The sequence below is a fragment of the Amaranthus tricolor genome, chromosome 3 (assembly GCF_026212465.1).
Source record: "Amaranthus tricolor cultivar Red isolate AtriRed21 chromosome 3, ASM2621246v1, whole genome shotgun sequence".
In the NCBI taxonomy this organism is placed as follows: domain Eukaryota; kingdom Viridiplantae; phylum Streptophyta; class Magnoliopsida; order Caryophyllales; family Amaranthaceae; genus Amaranthus; species Amaranthus tricolor.
Genome location: NC_080049.1, coordinates 27,227,246 through 27,248,590, shown reverse-complemented (window position 1 = coordinate 27,248,590; position 21,345 = coordinate 27,227,246). Strand labels below are relative to the sequence as shown.

Here is a 21,345-nt window from a genome sequence, read left to right as displayed (position 1 = left end):
TTAAAGTGTAAATTTAGTGTAAATTTAGTAACTCCTTAGCCTAATCAGGTAGATATTAGGTGGGGTGTTACAATTAACTGAATACATCCGTATAGAAACTTTAACACCCCTCAAATTGGAGTATAAAAATTACAAATATTCAACTTATGGAGAAGATATTAAAATTACCTATGACCTTGAGTTTTGGTAAAAATATCAGCTAACATGCTAAAAGTAGCGACATGTGATTGTGAGGGACTAAGAAGACCATCTTGAATGACATCACAAACAAAATGACCATCAACTTCTATATATTTATTACTCAAATAAAACATTTTAGCAAAATAAAAGGAAAATATCCCATAAGTTTTTTTTGTCGGAAATCTACTAATGGGTTCTTTTGGTTGAAAATCGGGAATGAATTTAGTGTATCAAAAGATGTGCTTTCTTTTGGTGTATTGTCCTGTCAATACTAAAAGAAAGTTAGATATATTGGATTATTAGTAGGTATTGTATGACAAAGAAAATAAATTTTAATTTTTGACAAAAAAAGTTATTTTAGGTGGTTTATGTAAAAAGCCAATTTTTATAGGTTGTTTTTGACAAAAAATATTTTATATAGTTTTTGACAAAAACTTATTTTTCATAGGTAGTTTTTGATAATTTTTACACTTATAAATTACATTACTATATAACTAAAAATATTTGCTAATAATAACAATGCTTATTACTTCCTATATTTCTATGAGAAAACACCGAAATGAAATTGTTGTATAAAGTAGAAAGAATAATTGTGTTTGAAAATACAACAAAATATAAGCAGATGATGTAAATGAGATGTTAAGATGCAAAACGGAAAATTAATTTAAAAGGATGAGATTAAAAAAAGTGTGAGACCGGTATCATTCTTATAAAAGGAAATGAGGACAATTTGAGTGAGACAAACAAAAATAGAAATAAGGACGCATGAAGTATTATTGATTAGGCCTTTTTTGATCTGTTATACCCTTTGTGCCCGTCATTTTGCATAGTTTGTAAATGACACAAAGATTAGAGTTGGGTATAATGGATTAAAATGATGAGGTGTTTAGAATTAAAAGTAAGAATATAGAGATTAGATAATAAAAGTTAGGTTATAACTCAAGATAAGACAAAATTAATAGAGTGGATTAAAATAGAAAATTGAATAAATTACAAGGAACTAATGAATTAGATAGGGAGAAAAATCATCTCAAATTATATTTGAGATACTTTTAATTTTGAGGTTCATAATCAAAGAATGAAAATTAATTTAAGACGATGCGAGTGAAGACTTTTAAATTCATTCAAGCTATTTAAGGATTTTTTTTTAGGAAAAAAAAATGTACATAATTCTTTATAAAGTAAGATGAAGTTACCGGCAAGGTTATTATTTTGAGACAAAAGAACAATTTTCAATTCATCAGTTTGAATAAAATTTAGCTTATCTTCTCACTTGAACTTTAATTTAATTTTAACTTAATAATGATATTTGACTATAAACATATAATTGTTTAATCTTCATCAAAATTACTTTAAAAAGTAAAAAAAATACTACCCACCACAAATAAACCTGTCAAGTGTCAAGAAACTGGATGTATTATCAACTGCAAGTCAAAATCAGTAATGGGGAACATGCCTAATTATACATGGACTTTGGTGAGGCCGTGAGGGAGATAAATTAGTGATTGGCATGTATTCAGAGGTCCCACTTTGTTTACAAGAAATTAAATAAAGGATTTATACATATGCCTTTTTCATAAAGGGCAACGTGGGTTTTTAACTTTAAACTTGATTGTAAGCCAAAATTATGAAATTCATACGTGTGAGGTGTGACTAAAAAGGCATTTTTGTGCTTTGCTTCATTTGCATGTTTTCAAATTTCAACTCATTTCTTCTTCCAGAATGTTTTCTACAGACTACAATCTCTTGACATTTTCTAATAAGGTTAAACTAGAGTATTCTAAGATATAAGCATCTTATGACATATTTATTCATGTAAGAGAATATTTTCAAGTTGAATACAACCTTGATGGACTTGTTCCATTTATTAAAACTGTTCTACATTTTTACTTATCGTTTTAATTCTGAATACCATTTATGTTCCTAAATTTACGACTAAAATACATTTTCCCAGAGATATTATCTACAAGAGCAAGAATATGAACTCTACACATGCATACAGCGCAAGAAATAGCAGCGGTACAGTAAGCAAGGGATTTCACCGGAATCGAAGAAAATGAAGATGTCTACGGTAGAATAGCAGGTTCAATGCCCCAAATGTCTCTAGCATACTGATGAATAGTTCTGTCACTGCTGAACTTGTACGAACCAGCTGTGTTCAAGATTGACATTCTGGTCCATTTCTGCTCCCAAAGAATTCATAAATTTAGAACAATTGATTTGAGAATTGAGATAACATGAAACATTTATAAGTTATATTGATGCATTTTCGAAGCACACATAGTTACAGATATTGTGGAGTACTAAAAGCAGTATCAAACTATCAGTGAAAAATTTTCTCAAACTTGGACATGCCAAGTACTGAAGCACTCATACCACCCTGATTATAGATACCATCTCAATACATACTATAAAGCCATCCAGGTGCAGAATCCTTCCATCCAAAAATACCAGGTTCCAAGCACCAGTAATTTATATGACAAAATTTAACAACTCCTTATAATACTAGTGTCTAATCCATCTTTTCAACACCACTTAATTTAGTACTCCTATAAAACTAGAAAATCCAATCATTGATCATGACTACATTAAGAAAGACTTCCAAATATTCTAAAATACGATAAAATATGCAGATACCAAAGCCATAATCCCAAAATATGGGGTCGGCTACATGAACCAAATCCAATACAATAAGATATGACTATAACTACATAACGTAAAGGTCATAGAAGTACATCACAAACATTTGAGATGCCACTATCCTTGTCCAAAGTACCAGTATACCACCAAAGCTACCTTAAGCACCTTAGACTTGACTTTTATATGCCTCTTAAAAGGAACAAAACATTTATGGGAAACCTAGCCATGCTTACAAAATCATACAATGTCTCCCAAGATCTTTCAATGACAAGATATATAAGAGGTATATATTGTTATATTCCCATGGTTTAGAGCAGTCCGAGCAGAGTTATTGAAAAACAATAGACTACTATTCATTTTTTAATCTAATAAACAAGTATGGATAGCTAAATCACATGTTTGATGTTGTCGATCTCCATCCCTTTAGTTTTCTCCTCGCTTTTGCAGATGCGAGAGCTTTTTTGCTTGGAGAAAATTAAAGGGACATTAGGATTATTATTAAGGAAGAACTCTTGAAGCTCTGTAGCCAGCAGATCTTACAAATCAGGATAAGAGTAAAAAAAAAAATCTGTAGCTTTTTTAATGCTGTTATAGGGAGACATCTTATTTTAAAACTTGTGTCAGACAGGTGACACTGTTTCATAGTAAGTTAGTAACTGGGTTTTTTATAGTCATTGAAATCAAGCATCTACAAACTATGAAAAGATTCATTTAGAAAAGATGTTCTACACGCATTTAAAGTTTCATAGTAGAAGAAACTTACTTTCTGATCACGGTACGCCTCGTCAACCTTCTCCTGGCACTCTATGTAGCTAGGAAAGTCCTGCCCAACAAGGAAATAATCAGCGCGGCCATAGCCTTCGTTTCCTTCAAGTGAGCCCATCAATTCATCATAATTGTTGCTACCAAATACCCCACTTCTGACATATTTCTTCACTTCTTCGAACCGTGGATCAGGCACAAACTGCAAAATAAGAAATATATCACTTACTTGTTAATGGTTCTTCTCCTTGTGCCTAAAAGGAATATAAAGTGATCAATTTGTCTTTCCTTTCAGTGAGAGAATTGATTACTCAGATACCGAATAGCTTGAACTCAACATTTGATGGGGCAAAGAAATCATCGTTCTTTGAATTCCTATTATAATGGACTAAAGTAAAATTGCTCAATTGTATGAACTTGAAGATGATGTTTGCTATCAAGGGTTAATCGAAAACAACCTCTGTTATTACAAAAGGAAAGTTGTGCTCATCAACCCTCAAAACTCTTGCCAAATACAAGCCAATTAGTGACATTGCGATAATTGAGTATTGTAATCGAATGTTGTTGAATGGAAATTTAAAAAAAAAATGAACTAGTATATGCTAGATGCTATATGTGAAGTATTACTTACCATCCCCTGGGCTCTTTCTTTCCTTAAGCCAGAAACTTCATGAGCTTGAACGCCAAAAAGAAAAAAGTTATCCTCTCCAACTTCCTCCCTTATTTCAACATTAGCTCCATCAAGAGTACCAATCAACAGACATCCATTCATTGCAAACTTCATATTACTTGTTCCACTGGCCTCCATTCCAGCAGTGCTGAACAATACACGTAAACAGATTTCAAACAGAATTTACAGGACAGAGGAACATTGGGCAAAGAAAAAAATATTATTATTATAGGTCCCTTGGAAGTAAAGGAGGTTTAAATTTGTCACCCTGTATATCAAACTTTTCAAGAGGAAAAAGCTCTGGCAATCTTGTCTGCTGTCTATTGAATCAAAGAAATTATTATTTTAAATTTACCATGATAATACACAAGATCTAATGTCACAAGTACGTTGTATTTTTGTATTAGTTACAAATGAGTTATCTTTAGGTATCTCCCAAACTAATTCGTGGATAAGCTTGTATTATACATCATCATTTGTGAGTCTTGGAATAATGTATTACTCCTTTGAGGGAGAGATGCAAGTAATGACAAAGACATGAGTCATGAATCCTTTGGAGCTCCCATCCAATGGTGACTAAAAAAAAAAAAAGAAAAAGTATGCAAGATTGCAAGTGTTATATTGTGTGCAAGAATCAAGTACACAAAATAAATAGAACTCGCGCAACATAGATTACTTGAATAAATGAATTCAAATTAATTACCTTATATGCTGAGATAGCTCACTGCCAGGAATAAGCACTTCAGCAACGCTAACATTGTAATCAGGGACAAACACAACCTAGTTTGAAAGGGAAGCGGACTTAGGACAATTAGAGTCTGGAGAGCGAGTGAAGAAAAAATGTAAAGCATACTTATCAGGTCAAAAATATAGTTGACATAATGCACCCAAGTTGATGGAAAGTTGAGAACTATTACGCCATCAAGTTGATCACATACCAAATCGACCATCAATATTACCCAATAATCCTTTGTCCTAGTGAATTTGCTACAATGTAGCACATTTATTATTTTTATGGTATGGTTGGTTTGTTGGGAGAATAAGATATAATGAATGAATTATTTGGATGGTAGTGTGGATGAAAATCAAAAAAGTGATGGGATCACTTCCAAATATGGAAATATAACAAATTGATAAGAGTGAATAGCCTTCTTTTTTCACCTATAATTCTACAAGCAAAGACTAAGAAATAGATAGATTATTATAAAAAAAAACCATGTATGCATACACACTGCCAGTGCCAGTAGACAAAGATCATCAAACATTAACAATACCCAATAACTCTAACGAAACTCAAGGGAAGAAAGGCCATTTGTAGTTCAACACTTGAACCTTAATTCCACAAGCGAGGACCATATCATACCTCAGAACAAAAACAAGAAAAAAGAAAAACGTATACACATTAATTAGCCCTATTAATTTCATACTAGTCATAAAAAATATGCAAGTCAACTTGGGTACCTTCATGGATGACAAAGCAGATAACGGTTTGACCAATTAAGACCTTATATTACATGTTCACTAAAATTATAAACTTACAAAACTAGTGATTATAAAAATTATGTTTACGCTTAGTGACCAATAACTATGTGCTTTTAAAATAAATGAGCTCACTAGTGAGATGTACCTTCAAAAGATCACCAACGTCTGGATCATTATTTACAGTGGCTGCTACATCTGTGATGAATTTCACAATCCTCTTGGCTTGGACATATGTGGCAAATGCTTTGCCTCCAAAAATGCACACTCGAGGCACATATCTTGCAGCCCTTTCCTCAGGAGTCATTTCCTTCATCTTCTTATAACGGTGAACAATACCCAAAATGTTTAACAATTGACGCTTGTATTCATGTATACGTTTCACCTGATTAATCAACTCAATTACAATCTCGAAAATGAATATTTTTACGATAAAACATGCAGCTGACCGCTGAGGACCTTTTTGATCAGTACAAAATTACAAGATCGTTGCTTTTTGGTATCGTTCTAATAATTGATCGGAGTGTGTTTTAAGTATATAATAATAAAACTACCTAAATTCCAGTCGAGAGTATCAGACACACATGTAATTGTAATCAATAATAAAACTTTTTTCCTTCTTCTTATCCCTTTCGTAGCCAACCCCTATCTTTTGGGATTAAGGCTCTGACATTGTTGTTTTTTCTTATCACTTCATTTCTTCTCTTTTAAAGGGTGTGTGAGAATGTGTGCTTTTACGCTTGCATGCAGGAAGGTGGTGAGGGATAGGTTAAAAATTAAACAATAAAAATACACCAAATCCAAATCCATAACATTACTGGCTTGCTGCAATGTATTATATAGGGAAGTTACTTTCTAACAGATATGTAATAAATAGGATTCAATAAGATGATAAAGGGGCGGAGCCAAAAATTTAATGTAAAGAGGAAAATATAAATGAGGAACTAGCAAAATAAAAAATATAGTTGAATGACCAATCTACTAACAAAATAGTTTCTTGAAAAAAAGTAATAATTCTAACGTTTCATTTTTAAATGGAAAAAATCAATAATTCAAGACAAGAAGTCATACCTTAAGTACATTTCTACTATGACCACTAAATTTAGTTTATTTTATGATGTTTAATCAATCTTTATATCATATATATTATAAACTAATAGGGGGACCGGGTTAAAAATACAATAGGTCGTGTGTTTAGACCAGGGGGCCGGGCTAGTTCCAGTGTGCCTTCACCCTCGTATATACAAGACAGTCAATAATACTAACGCATATATCATTTTCTACACTACTATTGAAGAGAGAAAAGCAGGACAAATTAAGCATAGAATGATATAATGACTAAATACATTCCATCAGAATTCAGAACTGACCTGCACATCAAACATGGCATCTGGACTAACAACATATCCAGTTTTTTCTTTTATATAAGCTGCAACCTTCAATTTGTTGATCCTCTTTGCTTCCCTCCATTCAGATTGAAGTTCCATGTTATTAGCAAACTACAAAGAATATAATTCAATAGTGAAGCTAGTATCCATTCTTCCAGACATCTGATCCACATATACAGGACGTGATGCAAAGTCATTGTTTTTGCATCAAAAATCATAAAGAATGCAGCATGCTAGCCAACAGATCGATCAAAAAATTTGACCAAGCAGCCAATTAAGGCTAATAAAGAAGTTAATATGAAAAAATAGGCCCTAAACAGACTTTTAAATAAATGGGTCAGCAGATGTGTGAAAATTAGGTTAGTAAATCTACAAACTTACATACGATGCTAGAGTCTAGACATTAGAGGAACATGTTATTAGTTTCTATTTTTTTATCCTTGGGATTGACAATCTTTGAATTTTATCTTGCAACGTAAGTTGCACACTTGTAGATTTGCATGATGAGTATTGATTAGCGTTTACAATGACATGATAAAATTATTGGACATGTAAAAAAATAATCAGTGGCCAAGTCCCAAGGATTTGGATCCCATAAGCAATGTCCTTCCAAAACTCATGACCTTACACCTGATTATGATACCATTTCTAAGCAATGGTACAATAACATTTGGCATTACAGTTCCTCAAGGAATCCTTTCGCTGCTCTAAAGTTGGACATGAGTGAGTAGAGGTATTTGAAAAGGTGATAGAGAATAAATTTTGAAGAAGTGTCACGACTCTTGACCAGGATAATTAGATGCGACACTTTTGGGTTCTAGTTCTTACAGATGATAAGATCTATCCTATAGTGTAATATTCTAGGCAGAGGGATAAGCTCTGTCGGATAGTGAAAGATTTCAAGATGTCAATAATAGTTGGGTTCCTTGCAAATAACTTCTCATCATTAGCCTTGCAAGTTTGATGGATGAATCCACATTAAGAAGGTGAAACACTATGAGCAGATATATCCCTAGCATTTTGTCTGCCGAAAAGATAAACATATAGCATGCTCGCGTAGAAATTAGATCATGTTCATCCTCAATTGGGTTTCATTCCATTCTCGATTTTCAAAGTTCTGCTGACATTGTCCTCAGTAAGCTCTATCAAAAATGTCAAATCCTGGTAAGGTCTGGAATCTATCTTAGGGTCTAGTCTCGAATTCTTCCACTGAACATTTTTACTTCTGGTTTGTATCTTTATCCCCAAATGGAAAGTGCTTCACTTGCAGATCTCTTCTTCTTGGTTGAATTAAATATGGATGCCTGCTCTATCATCGATGTTTATACCAAGGTTAAATCTAATATGGATTCCTGCTCTATCATCGATGTTTATACCAAGGTTAAATCTAATATGGATTCCTGCTCTATCAGTCTTACCTCATATTGCACTTTATACAGACAAAACATCCACACCAAGAATTTGTTCTTTGCATCGCGCCATTTCCATTTCCAATTCTTACCGGATGAATGATAGATCCTTCGGCATTAATCATTTGTGATTCTCACAATTGAAGAATCAATTGGTTGCAGATACTTACAATATATGTTAATCTGATTAGATGTGGATGGATACAAATATCAACCAAACTTTCGTCTTCAACCAACATCCTATAGATATTTAAATTTTCAATATGTACCATAATCACTAAGGCGTCAGAATGTAGTTAAACAATGAGATTGGAATCCTTAGATCTTTCGGTTCTCATTTCTGCTTGGGTCAATGACCCTGAAATCTAGTTTTTTTTTCTCATTTCAGGACAAGGTGAACTCTCTTATGTACTTTCCTCTTTTTTTCAATTCTTCTCGGCTTTTATATCTGCACTAAAACTTACCCGTAAGCTTTAAGGGCACACCTCAATCACATAATATCATAGTTGCCACTCTTCATTTTTGCCACCAACACTTCATCAATTAAGTCACATCTTGTTGGATACCCCCACTTCTTTTGCAAGATTGACCCAAGGAATTTGACATATTCTCTTGGCTATATCTAAGGGCCTAGAATGTTACATGATTTGGAACGGCTATTACAGCTAAGCAATAAATAAAGTGGATAAAAATGTATGCTTCACTACTTGGTTCCACTTTCTTGAAGCTAACATGGTTGCAAAACCAAGAGCTTGACATGAAGAAAGGTAATGGATGTGGAGATTTGAGACAAATTAGGGAATCATTAAATCATTGTTTGATTTTTGAATCCCAAAGAACAAAGAGGAGAAAGTAGATTATTTGGGTCAATTATTTGTGCCCATACTAGCCATTAGATTAAAATACTTTGTGCTACAAGATGGAGTCGTTATTGAATAAGTCCTATTTTGCTTCCCAAAAAAATCTACTCATCATGATGGAGATATGTGCATATACCTTCTTCAGTTCTGCGAGCTTTTCAGTTTTCAAAACCCAGTCACCTGATCCAGTCCACTTGGTTATAATTTTACTTAGAGCCGGATTACAAAAGCGTATCCATCTTCGAGGAGTAACACCATTAGTTTTATTCTGAAATTTCTCAGGCCACAACTGCAAAAAAAAGAAAGAAAGAAAACAAAAACAATGATTAAGTCAGTGGGTTTTCTGCATTTATATATCCAAACATGCAGATAACTGCTTTATTCATATATTTACCTCATAAAAGTCATTAAAAACATCAGCTTTGACAATCTCACTATGTATTTCAGCAACGCCATTGACTGCATGTCCACCAACTACACAGAGGTTAGCCATGCGAATGACCTTTGGTCGCTTTGGATCTGGCTCAAATGTAGACTGTATTTTCTTTTGAACAGATAAAACTTTAGATTCATCTGTCTTATCTAAAGGCTCTTCAACTGCTTCAGAAGATTCGTAGACTTCTACAAGTTCATCTTTGTTAACGGCTTCAACTTCTTTTGTTGAAGATGGAGTTGGAGTAGTAGTTGGAATTACAATGGAGCCATTTTGGGGTTTGACAAGCAATTCCAATACAGAAGCAGGTAATTCAATATTATCTATAATTCTCATCTGTTGCAGCTTTTGTTGCAACAAGTCAAGATCATCAGTACCATATTCATCTATTATGGTTTTACTCAGCTGGTGAAAAAAGGGTAAAAAAAGGTAAGGATTACATTCCATTACATTAAATGATGCAATAGAAGTAGAGAATAAATGGCATCTTGATAATGCTTTTCCAATTACCTCCTCATCAATTAATTTTATAATTTCAACATGTCGAGGGAGCAGTTTCTCAATAAGCTCCAAGCTCCATTTCTCTAATGCCTCGGGCAAAACCGTGTGGTTTGTATATGCAACAGCTCTGTAGGAAAATTGTAAGAAGTGTGCATTTGTTACTACTGATTAAGGTGAATAGTTACTAACAAAAACAAGAGTAAAGTCTGAAAAAGGATGGCCTGTGGCCTGTGCATCATAATTCCCTTCTCATCCACCATCATGTCACCCTTTTATATCACCCTTTTTCGTATGTGGAGTATTGGTTTTCATCAGTAAGAATGAACAATTATGTAATCTGCTATGCCTAAAAAAATGAACACCATGCAACCAAAAAAAACAAACAGAATAAGAGCACAGAAAGACTTACTTCTGTGTTATACTCCATGCTTCATCCCAGCTCAAACCCTTGACATCCATCAATATTCTTATGAGCTCCGGGATGCAGAGTGTTGGATGTGTGTCATTCATCTGCACTGCGACCTTTCCAGGAAAATCTCCCCAATTCACAAGGTCTCCTGATCTCTTCTCAAAGTGTGCAATAATATCTTGAAGGGAAGCAGAGCACAATGTGTATTGCTGCTTCAGTCGAAGTGTCTTTCCCTCCAGTGTTTCATCACCAGGGTAAAGAATGTAACATATCTGCTTATTGATAAATCACCAGACAAAATCATTTCTCACAAGTTGACAGGCTTTTTATTATTGTAAATAGGATCAAAAACATAGAACTATTTCTAAATGTAATTCTTGGTCTGAAAGACTGAAACAGCACACAGTATCTTATAGAAACCCAGCTAAATAAATAAATAAGTTCTAGATTGCAATCATGCTGTCTAAAAGCACACATCAGTATCTGTAAATCTATATTTTATCGGTTAAGATATGGTAAAAATAAAAATAAAAAAAAGCATCAATGTCAATACGCTGCTGCTTTCTCCTTCATTAACCATTATTTAGTAAACAAACCTATGGATGGCCATCAAGTATCAACAGGACATAGGAAACTGTACAAACCTTCTCTGCGTTTGTCATTGCCTCATATGCTTTTTCATGCTCGCCAGAATTAAAAGCACGTAGATCAAAGGATTGTGATGAAACCTTTGTAGACCATAACCGAAGATTAATTGTTGTTTTAGTCTTATATCCTGGAATGGGAACATCATAGGCAACAGCTTTTATGTCTTCTCCCCCTACCCATTCTTTTTTCCCATCTGCCATGGTGATGACTTTTCCATAGAATTTCACTGGGTAGGAGACGTCATTTCTTACAATTTCCCAGGGATTACCCATCTGAAAGGAAATGCTAAACTGTCAGAAACTACATAAAAAAAAGAAATAGCATTATGACTAGGCATGTCGAACAGTCAGGAGGTCAAGTTTTTGTTTGGGTCATATATAAAAACGAATAAAAAACCCTTAACCAAAACCTAGACCATTTAGTTAATCGGGTTGAAAATCATAACTCTGACCTAATCGATCGGGTCAATCTTATTTCAATCCACTTAACCCGTTTAGAGTTTTATATTTCCATTTTAGGTTTTTAATATTCTCTATATATTTATTTAATAGGCCTCAATTTAAAGCTTTTGGCTTATGAGTTAGTATATTTTATATGTACTACAAAAATTAGGAACAATTCAAATGAATTAAAGTCATGTTATATTGATTGACCTGGCTCAAAATTAACTTGTTTAATTAAATGGGTTATTCAAGTTCATTTTAGGTTTAAAATTTTGACCTTAAATAACCCCATGACAATGGGTCAGCCCATTTGTTAATTAGGTCAAAACTCTCAACCCAAATCAACAAATTTCAGGTTATGTTCAAGCCCAGTAAGCCAGTTGGGTCAGCTTTTGGCAGTCCTAAATTTACGACAGTCATGCATTCACAAACTCATGGCATGCCATCCATGAAATCCAGCTGAAACAATGATTAGTTAAATTGTAAACAATGAGATAGAGATGACTATAAGGAATCATTCAATACCTCAAGCCAGTTTTCAGCAACTTCCTCCTGGCCATCTTTTGTAATATATTGCTTAAACAGTCCATACTTGTATCTGAGGCCATAGCCCCATGCTGGGTAATCTAGCGTAGCCAGGGAATCCAGAAAGCAAGACGCTAGTCGTCCAAGTCCCCCATTTCCTAATGCAGGATCAGGTTCCTGTGGGTTATTCATAGACACCTTGGTAACTCCAAAAAAGAAATTATTTCCATAAAGAATCATGGATCTCAAACATTGAAAAGTTCAACTAGGTGTTTTATTCTAAAAGAATTGTTTGGCATCAGTTTTATTAACAAATATGGAAGTGTTACTATAAAGCCAGACATTTTCCATTGTCCTATACATATCCCACATATGTGAGTCAAGGTAGCATACCATTCTTATTTCTTATCATTACTATTTGATAATTTTTATTTAAATAAGATTTTTTTCCAGTGAACAACTCTGTGCCAAGAGCGAGAGAGAAGAGATGAAACACAACATTGCCTTTGTTTGTATCAAACAAGAAAATTTGAAACGTGGAGGTTTTAAAACAAATGGAATTATAAAACTCTTGCAGCTTGAAAAGATGAAGAAATCTACAGCAAAGACTGTTCCAGAACAATGAACATGAAGAAACCTGCTCAGCAGTAGCTTCTAGGGTATGACCAAGCTTTCTCAAAGCCTCTGCATAAGCACCGGATAGCTCAAGATTTCCAATTGCATTCAATAGAGCTCGGCCCTACAAAACAAAATTAGAAGTTAAAGATATATATTCTCAACTACTTAAATAAATTACAGTTGGAAACTCCCTTGTCTAAAGTTGAAAAATGAAAGAAAAGTCAAACAGACATATATGCATATTCTTCGATAACATTGTAACAGACAAAATAGGCTGTGAAATATTTTCATTGCACAAGAGAAGAAAATGAACCTGTAGGAATTCCATAGACAAATAATACGCTTGCTTGACATTTGCCTTTTGATAATATTCATAAGTTGCATTCCAATTGATGATAAGCATATCACGGACACTTTCTGCAGTGGCAAAGAATGCCTTGGGAAGATCCAGACGTGCAGGAGAAAAGGATGGAGTGAACTCTGCGTGATATTTAATGCTGGATGCAATTGAATCGGAATCCGGAGCATAAGAATTATCAGGACCTGTAACTAATTAAGAAGCATAGAATCCAAAATTAAAAACCAACAGAGAAAAAACAAGCAAGCACTGCTTTGCAAAAAGATTGACCACTTCTAATTTCTTAAGTCCTATGTTACCATTAATATACTACTGGTGAAGTGAGAGGGTGAAAGAACACTACCAACATGTATAATAAGCACAATGCTAAAATCACCATTCAAAAAGAGTAACCAAATTTCTATGTTGAAACCAACAAACCAGTCATTAAAACAACTGAACTCATGTGAAGAGCAGCAATTTATATCACCAATAACATAAATCAAAATACAAATTATTGAAGATTCATGCTAGACTTTGAATCGTAACTAATCTGAGACTGGCTAGAGCTGATAGCAAGCAAAATTGCCATAAATGTTAGGATTAGGGACGCGCATGTTTCTAGAAGCTTCACATGTGAAAAAGGAAACTAGAAGTCCACATCAATTCAATAGCAAATTCGTTGATGAGACTGGCTAGAGCTGATAGCAAGCAAAATTGCCATAAACGTTAGGATTAGGGACACGCATGTTTCTAGAAGCTTCACATGTGAAAAAGGAAACTACAAGTCCACATCACTTTACGGTGTTTGATTCTATCAACAAAAAAGACAAAAATGGAAGCACTTAATAGGTTTTATTGTCGACGGCTGGTAGATGGATAAATTTGTTAAAACTCTAAAGCTAAACTAGATGAATCAAAGGAGGCACAAAACTATATTTGAATAAATACAAAGAAAGTGATGTTTGATATTATAACACGATGAAGATGTTGTAAAGACCAGACACGCAAAGCTCTTAATCCATCATTAACCCATTATGACATCTGCTTATTGATAAACTCCAGCAAGTGAGCATAGACTAAAGAGCTTATGATGGAAATAATATCACAACAACAACAACGATCATCTCAACAATGTACAATAAGGACCAACAGCAACACCAATGAGCCACAAAAAAAGTTACAACCCAATTTTATATCTCAATAAAACCAGAATTAGAAACTTCAAAGATTGAACAAACCTTTGACAAACTGCTTCCTTGCCTTATTGCAACATCAAACTCCCACATATCTCCACTCCATCCATCTAGAATTAGGCATACTATATAGATGTCTAAAAAACTCTTAGATATTTGTACGAGTAGTAATAGATTGTGATTTGTTTCTCAATGTGACAATTATTTGAAACAAAAGAGTAAGATCACAACTCTAGCAATAGCCACTACAATCAGTCAATCACCACCTATTAGAACCTTAATTTTGTATGTTAAGAAAACAAGGTTTCTCTATCGTTGGGATTTTTTGACTCGAACCGAGTTTAAGATCGGGCTGAAGATGAATCAAGAACGGGTTGCGAGCTTCGTGCTAGACGTGCGGTTTGGCTGTTTTTCCATGCGGTTATGATGGCTATTTTTGGCTCCCATGATGCCATGTTGCTTTTGATGGTTTCTTTTCTCCTTAGTTTGTGCCATGGTTTTATAGGTAATGGGCTATTAAATCTAGTTACTATAAACCCCTTTATTATTTTGTATTATGTTTTATGCATGCTAGAACACAATAGAGAAAAGAGTGAGCATCAAGTGAGAAATCTTTGATTCTTAAAGATTCAGTGAAATTATTTATTCTCGATGCCGGTGGATATAGCTATCACATTAATATTGAACCGCGTTAAATCTTGGTGTGATTTTCTTGTTGTTTGGTTGAATCTTTATTGTTTTCTTTATTGTTTTTCGATCTTTGCTTCCGCTCTCACACAACATCTATAGACTCCATTCAAGATCAAGATGCAAACAAAGATTCAGGACACGAAACAACAATAATGCCAATGTGGCAATGCCTTAATCCAATTGGACAGAACTCGGCAGCGACTATTTAAAAATCTTCCTCTGCAAAGATCATTTTCCTTCATTCACTCCTGTTTAGTGATTTATGGCTATCAATATACAGTACATTATCAACAGGAAAAGGAAAAGAGTGAAAGGTCCTTTTAAGCGACCAAAATCCATCATTTGCAACAATGTCTCATGCTCATCCAATCCTCAAAACCAGATAACAAATAAGAAAATAGCAAGATTAATTGTCAAAAACTCAAAAAGAAAAAAAAAAGAAGAGAAATATAGAGGCATACTTTTGTCGTCAGTAACAGCATCCTGCAATTTCTGATCGCTGACAGTATTTGTAACACTCAAACTCCTTCTAGACGAATGCTTCAATGACGGTGAATTTCGGAGATTGAGAAACAACGGATTAACATTCTTTAACTTGAAACTCAAATCAGAGATAACTGGAGTCGAAATTGAAGTAGAAATTGATGAACATCGAGTCGGAAATTGAGTAGAGTTAACCGCCATTGACGAAACTTTCATCTTTCTCTTTCTCTTTCTCTTTCTCTTTCGTAGAGGTTCTTGAAATCGCCAAGAAAGGAAAGAGAAAAAGGGAGAATGAGAAGGGATTCTGGAGAGTGAGTAGCCACTAAATAGAAGAAGAAAGAGTAGATGGAAGAAAATATCAGCACATTTTTGTTATTATTTCGTCGTTTTGTATATTGCTAAATACTGACGGTACCTGTGCTGGGGTTTGACGTTTTACGACAACTGCTGTGAGTTAGTATAACTTTTTTGTGATTCTGATAGCGGGAACCAGAATTAACGGTTATTATTGCAAATTATAAAAATAGATAATAAAAATGTAATTTATGGAAAAGGGAGAGAAACCTATAATGAGATGAAAAATATATTTAAATATATAGTTGAGAATTAAAAAAAAGCGTAAATTATTGCTAAAATAATATGTAACAAATTTTACGAAAAATTACTTAAAATAATCTAATTTATTCATGATTTTCCTATAATAATCCCCACATATTGATCACCATGAATAATCCTAACTTTGAGGGGTATTTTTCTAGAGTAAATCCAGTAATCGGATGACTTGCTATAGTCAGTTTTATTTTAAAAAAAAAGATAATTAAAATAAAATGTCAAAAAAAATGTTCAAAAAAGTTTTTAATAGTTTTATGATTTTTTTTCATTATTCAGAATTTTTTATTTAAATTTTTAAAATTTTTCTCTAATTTTAAATTTAATTTTTAGTTTGCTATTTTGGTAAATTATCTACTATAGCAGGTTATTGGGTTACCCAAGTTAGGCAAATACCTCCTAAAGTTGGAATTATTCATTAATTAATAGATGCGATTATTTTAGGAAAATCATGAAAATGAAAATGTTAGATTATTCTAGGTAATTGTTCCCAAATTTTAAGAAAAACAAAAATAAAAAGGAAATTGAATCCGCAATAGAGAGGGACTACTTGTAATTTTTTGGGAAATTCCACATGGTAGCATCTAATTTTTATGAAACGCCAGTGGTAGCACTTTTGTAAGATTTTTGCACATGGTAGCATCCAGTTTATGCACTATACTGCCGTAGCAATTTTCCGTTAAATTCTTGTTAATTTTTGTTTAATTCACCATTTTGTAAGATTTTTCCACATGGTAACATTTAATTTTTACTCTCAAATGTTTAACTCATCATTTACACGTTTTATTCATCGATTAATTTATCAACGCCCTTAAATGTTGTAACAATTTTATTTTCATTCAAATTATTGGTATTATAAAGTTCAAAGGTGTATTACAAACGCTAATAAATAATTCAAAAGGTGCATTTTATAAGTTTAAAAGATGCATTCATAAGTTCAAAAGGTGCATTCCAAGAAGTAATACATATCTACTTAATTGTTACAACATTTAAGGGCATTGATAAATTAATCGGTGAATTAAACATTAAAATGGTAAATTAAACATTTGAGAGTAAAAACTGGATGCTACCATGTGGAAAAATCTTATAAAATGATAAATTAAACGGAAATAAACAAGAATTTAACTAGAAAATGCTACGGCAGTTAGATAGTGCATAAATTGAATGTACCATGTGGAAAAATCTTACAAAAGTGCTACCACTGACGTTTTATAAAAATTGGATACTAACATGTGAAATTTCCCTAATTTTTATAATAATTAATTTTTATAATAAATTATGTACAAATAAAGATATTTAGGATTGCACTTTTGAGCAGATTACAGTCTCTGACAGCAAGCCAACAACCTTCTTTTAAGTGATGATATGTCGTCTTTTATGCCTCTACATATTCTAATAATAGTTTTTATGAGCGGAAGACACTAGATTGATGATGACGAAGGGAGTTCAAAAAATGAATTGGACAATTGCTCTAAGTTATATTGAAGTGAGTAAAATAGTTCAACAATGCTTTGATTATTTTTTTTCAGCTAGTCTTGTGAAAGACCGTCTCTTCGAGAGACATATCTCAAGCCCAGTCCATTAAAGAGTAATGTCTACTTACTGTATTTTTAATGCCAATTTACATTATACTTAATGCTTACTTGATGTATTCTTAATGCCTACTTTCATATCTTAAATATCTACTTACATCATTTTTAATGCCTACTTACAATATTTTAAAAAATATATAATGAGCCGGCCCAGTTAGAGATGATCTCTCAAGAGTTTGTGTATTTTTTTACCTTGAGTGCTAAGATGTATACCTTTCAATAGTAGTTTTTTTAATGGGCTTGCTTGGCAAATGACTGATGGATATCGATAGGATAGGTGGTAGTTGGCCTTTTTAGTTAGCCTTTTTGACCAACTGAAAGTCTTAGCTAATTTTCTTGACTTTTTTAAGCTAGTTGTTTAGGGTGATAATTGGTAAAAACTTAAAAATCGTTTATTAGTAATTTATCAAAGGAAAAGTGAAATAGTAAAGTAAAAGTTTTTTGGCTTAAAAGTCAGCTTTTCAGCTAACTAAAAAATCATTTATTATACACGTTTTTTAACCAACAAACTAGTTAAAAGCCAAAAGTCAACCCAAAAGTCATTTACCAAACAAAGCATATATAAAAATCATATACCGAGAAGTTTAAACAAAACAGACTTTTGAAAAAATAAACTTTTTATATAAATAACCAAAATAAGCTTTTAGAAAAAGTTATTTTCAAAATGAGTATCTCTTTATCCAAGCATGCGTTTGTATTTTATTCGCTATTACCAAAAAGCAAATAAGAGAAATTGATTGAAAGTAAAAAAAAAAAAAAAAAAAAGTCTACAAAGACTTGGGTTTCTATTACAAACAACAAACTAAAAGAGACAAAGTCGTAAATATTTAAAAAAAACTATATTCTTTATGAGCAGTGGAAATATAAAACATACAAATATCCGCTAGGAATCACTTATCATTGTCTTATGTTATTCTCTTAATTTCTTTGAATTTAAATCATAAAACTTAAAAGGCTCTTATATATTTAAATTTTATGGTATAATTCAATCAACACACGAAATAAACCCTATAGTTCATGAATTACTTGATCAACTATTTATGCATGTGCATGATATTTTTATAATCATGAGTATTGTAAAGTGCCATAAATTGGAAGGTTATAGTCCAAGCAAAAAGATCTTTTGACAACTTGATGATTGAGATGTTTTGAAAACAGTTTTGGTATTGATTTGGTTTATACTATTTTAGAATAAATTAATTTTAAAATATATTAAAATAGTAAATATTTTTATTTGATAAGAAAAGTAAAAATCAATTAATTAAAAAATACTTATTATTATTAAATTAATATACATTAAATAATAAATACTTTTACCGTATTTTTTCACTTCTACATGTTGCTCCTTGGACTAATGAAAATCAGCAGAGGAAAAGAAAAATATCAACATATATTAAATAATTGTGGTGAATAGTGAGGTTTTCAATCACTCAATATGTGTGTACCCCATTCGCACCACAAGCCTGCATGCTTCCTTGAATCTCTATTGGTTAGGATGGTAAAATCGTATATTTTTTTTTTATAGGCGGTGAGAATCAAATGTTTTTGATAAGGATAAATTAAAAAATATTAATTATAAGAGACTAACTTATAATTCAGGTTTTGGGTACTGTTCAACAAAATTTATTGAATGAGGAAATTGCTACTTAGGTTTTTAATTTTTTGGGACGAAATAAAAAAGAGAATTAATGAAAAATAAGTTTTTTTGGTTGGGTTTTAAAGGATCATGTGATGTTACTAACGAAAATATGGATGAATTCTATTAACGATAGTCTTCGACAAATAAAAATAACATTTCAAAGTAGTTTTGAGAATTTTTTTAATTATTATAGTTAGTTTTTGACAAAAAGATTAAATTTTTTATTAGTTTTGACAATTTTTCTTATTACTATTGTTGTTGTTACTCTTGTTGTTGTTGTTACTCTTGTTGTGTTCTTGGATGTGATTACCAGTTAAAAAGGATAATAAAAATTAGTTTTAATGCAAAAATAAATTTTTTATAGTGAAAATTAGTAATAATTGAAAAAAACAATTTAATAAAAATAAATTTAAAAAATCAATTTTAGTATGTAGAGTTCAGTTTAAATCATAAATTAGAATCAACAAAAAATAGTTTCAATTAATAAAAATTAATTTCAATTAGTAAAAATAGTTTCATCATAAAAATTAGTTTAAATCGTGAGCGAATCTAGTTGAGCACCTAGTGGCATGTGCATGAAGAAAAACCTTTAGAAATTTAAGTTTCGGTCCATTTTTGACCACATACAAACAAAACTCTAAATAATGAAAAGACATATATATATATATATATATATATATATATATATATATATATATATATATATATATATATATATATATATATATATATATATATATATATATATATATATATATATATATATATATATATCCAACAAGCTAATTAAATTTTAGCACCATTAAACGGTTAAAACTCCAACAAATAATATTCTATGAAGGATGTAAATCCAAAACGACACTAACACTCACTTTGTTTTCTTTTATTTGTGTGTTTGTTTGCTAACTATTTTTAAAATATAATTGAAGTTATTTTGTGATAATTTTAAACGTAAGAATAATATATTTTTGAGAAGAAAAAAAAGGAAAGCTTCATGTTGCCGTTCCGTAGGGAAAGCGCAGCACCTACAAACTCCTCATTAGGGATGGTCATGGGCGGGTCTGGTCAGATCTTGATCCGGACTCTTTTATTTCTTATAGATTCAGATCCGGATTCGAACCTTAAGGGTTTAAAATTTTCAGATTCAGACCCAGACCCTTCGAATCTGATGGGTCTAGGGTTCTTTATGGGTCTTTAATGGGTTAATAAAATCTATTTGATTTGTCACGTTTGAACTTTTTGTAAGTCATTAGCTTGTTTTATAAATATTAAAATATTAATTATATAAATATATATAAATAGAAAAGTCACAAAATAGTAAGAATGTAAAACAATATAATACTAATTTTGTACTAATTAGCATATATTTATATATTATATATATAAATGGAAAATAAATAGGATATTAGGATGGAGTAGAAGTCAGATTAATGGACAAAAGTCACAAAATAGTGTAAGACGATTTAATAATTACAAGGGTCTGGGTCGGGGTTGGGGGTGGGTCCAGAGTCCGAGTCTAGAGATAGGGTCTGGGTCAGGGTCCGGATCCTAATCCTTGGACCCGGACCCTTTAATTATTGTTTAGATTCAGATTCGACCCGGATTCGATACGTCTCAAAAAATAAGACCCAAACCTTTAAAAAAGAGGGTAGATTCAGGACAGATCCAACAGAATCCTGGACCCATGACCATCCCTACACCCCACTAGAATGCTTGTAGGAAAATCAACTTTTTGTAGTGGGAATAAGATATTTATTCTAGGGTAATCTTGTTGTCCAACACATTTTATGGAAAAACCCTTAAAAGTAAACATGAGTAATATTATTATCCTCTC

At 32.2% G+C, this 21,345-nt stretch overlaps 1 protein-coding gene across 2 annotated transcripts; it reads right to left on the bottom strand.

Moving 5' to 3' along the window:
- Positions 1–1,996: 1,996 nt before the first annotated feature.
- Positions 1,997–16,084, bottom strand: LOC130809338 (alpha-1,4 glucan phosphorylase L-2 isozyme, chloroplastic/amyloplastic-like). 2 transcript variants are annotated; one of them, XM_057675067.1, is made up of 15 exons: positions 15,650–16,084; positions 13,279–13,514; positions 12,985–13,086; positions 12,348–12,524; positions 11,376–11,651; positions 10,732–11,003; positions 10,332–10,449; positions 9,783–10,226; positions 9,525–9,677; positions 7,102–7,230; positions 5,880–6,116; positions 4,956–5,032; positions 4,214–4,400; positions 3,584–3,784; positions 1,997–2,363 (listed from the first exon to the last, which is right to left on the bottom strand). In XM_057675067.1, exons 1-15 carry the CDS (start codon positions 15,885–15,887, stop codon positions 2,247–2,249), a joined length of 2,964 nt encoding a protein of 987 aa, XP_057531050.1. In that variant the 5' UTR covers positions 15,888–16,084; the 3' UTR covers positions 1,997–2,246. The 2 variants fall into 2 exon arrangements, with proteins under 2 accessions (XP_057531050.1, XP_057531049.1); XM_057675066.1 differs by having other exon boundaries at positions 13,279–13,508; positions 15,650–16,034.
- Positions 16,085–21,345: the final 5,261 nt, after the last annotated feature.

What these genes read in the sequence shown, in the direction of transcription:
- LOC130809338 (XM_057675067.1), bottom strand. Translation starts at nt 15,887, where the DNA reads ATGAAAGTTTCGTCAATGGCGGTTAACTCTACTCAATTTCCGACTCGA. An exon ending in TTGCTGAAAACTGGCTTGAG is followed by an intron (nt 11,652 to 12,347) that starts GTATTGAATGAT and finishes ATTTCCTTTCAG; the next exon opens with ATGGGTAATCCCTGGGAAAT. An exon ending in CAATGACAAACGCAGAGAAG is followed by an intron (nt 11,004 to 11,375) that starts GTTTGTACAGTT and finishes ATCAATAAGCAG; the next exon opens with ATATGTTACATTCTTTACCC.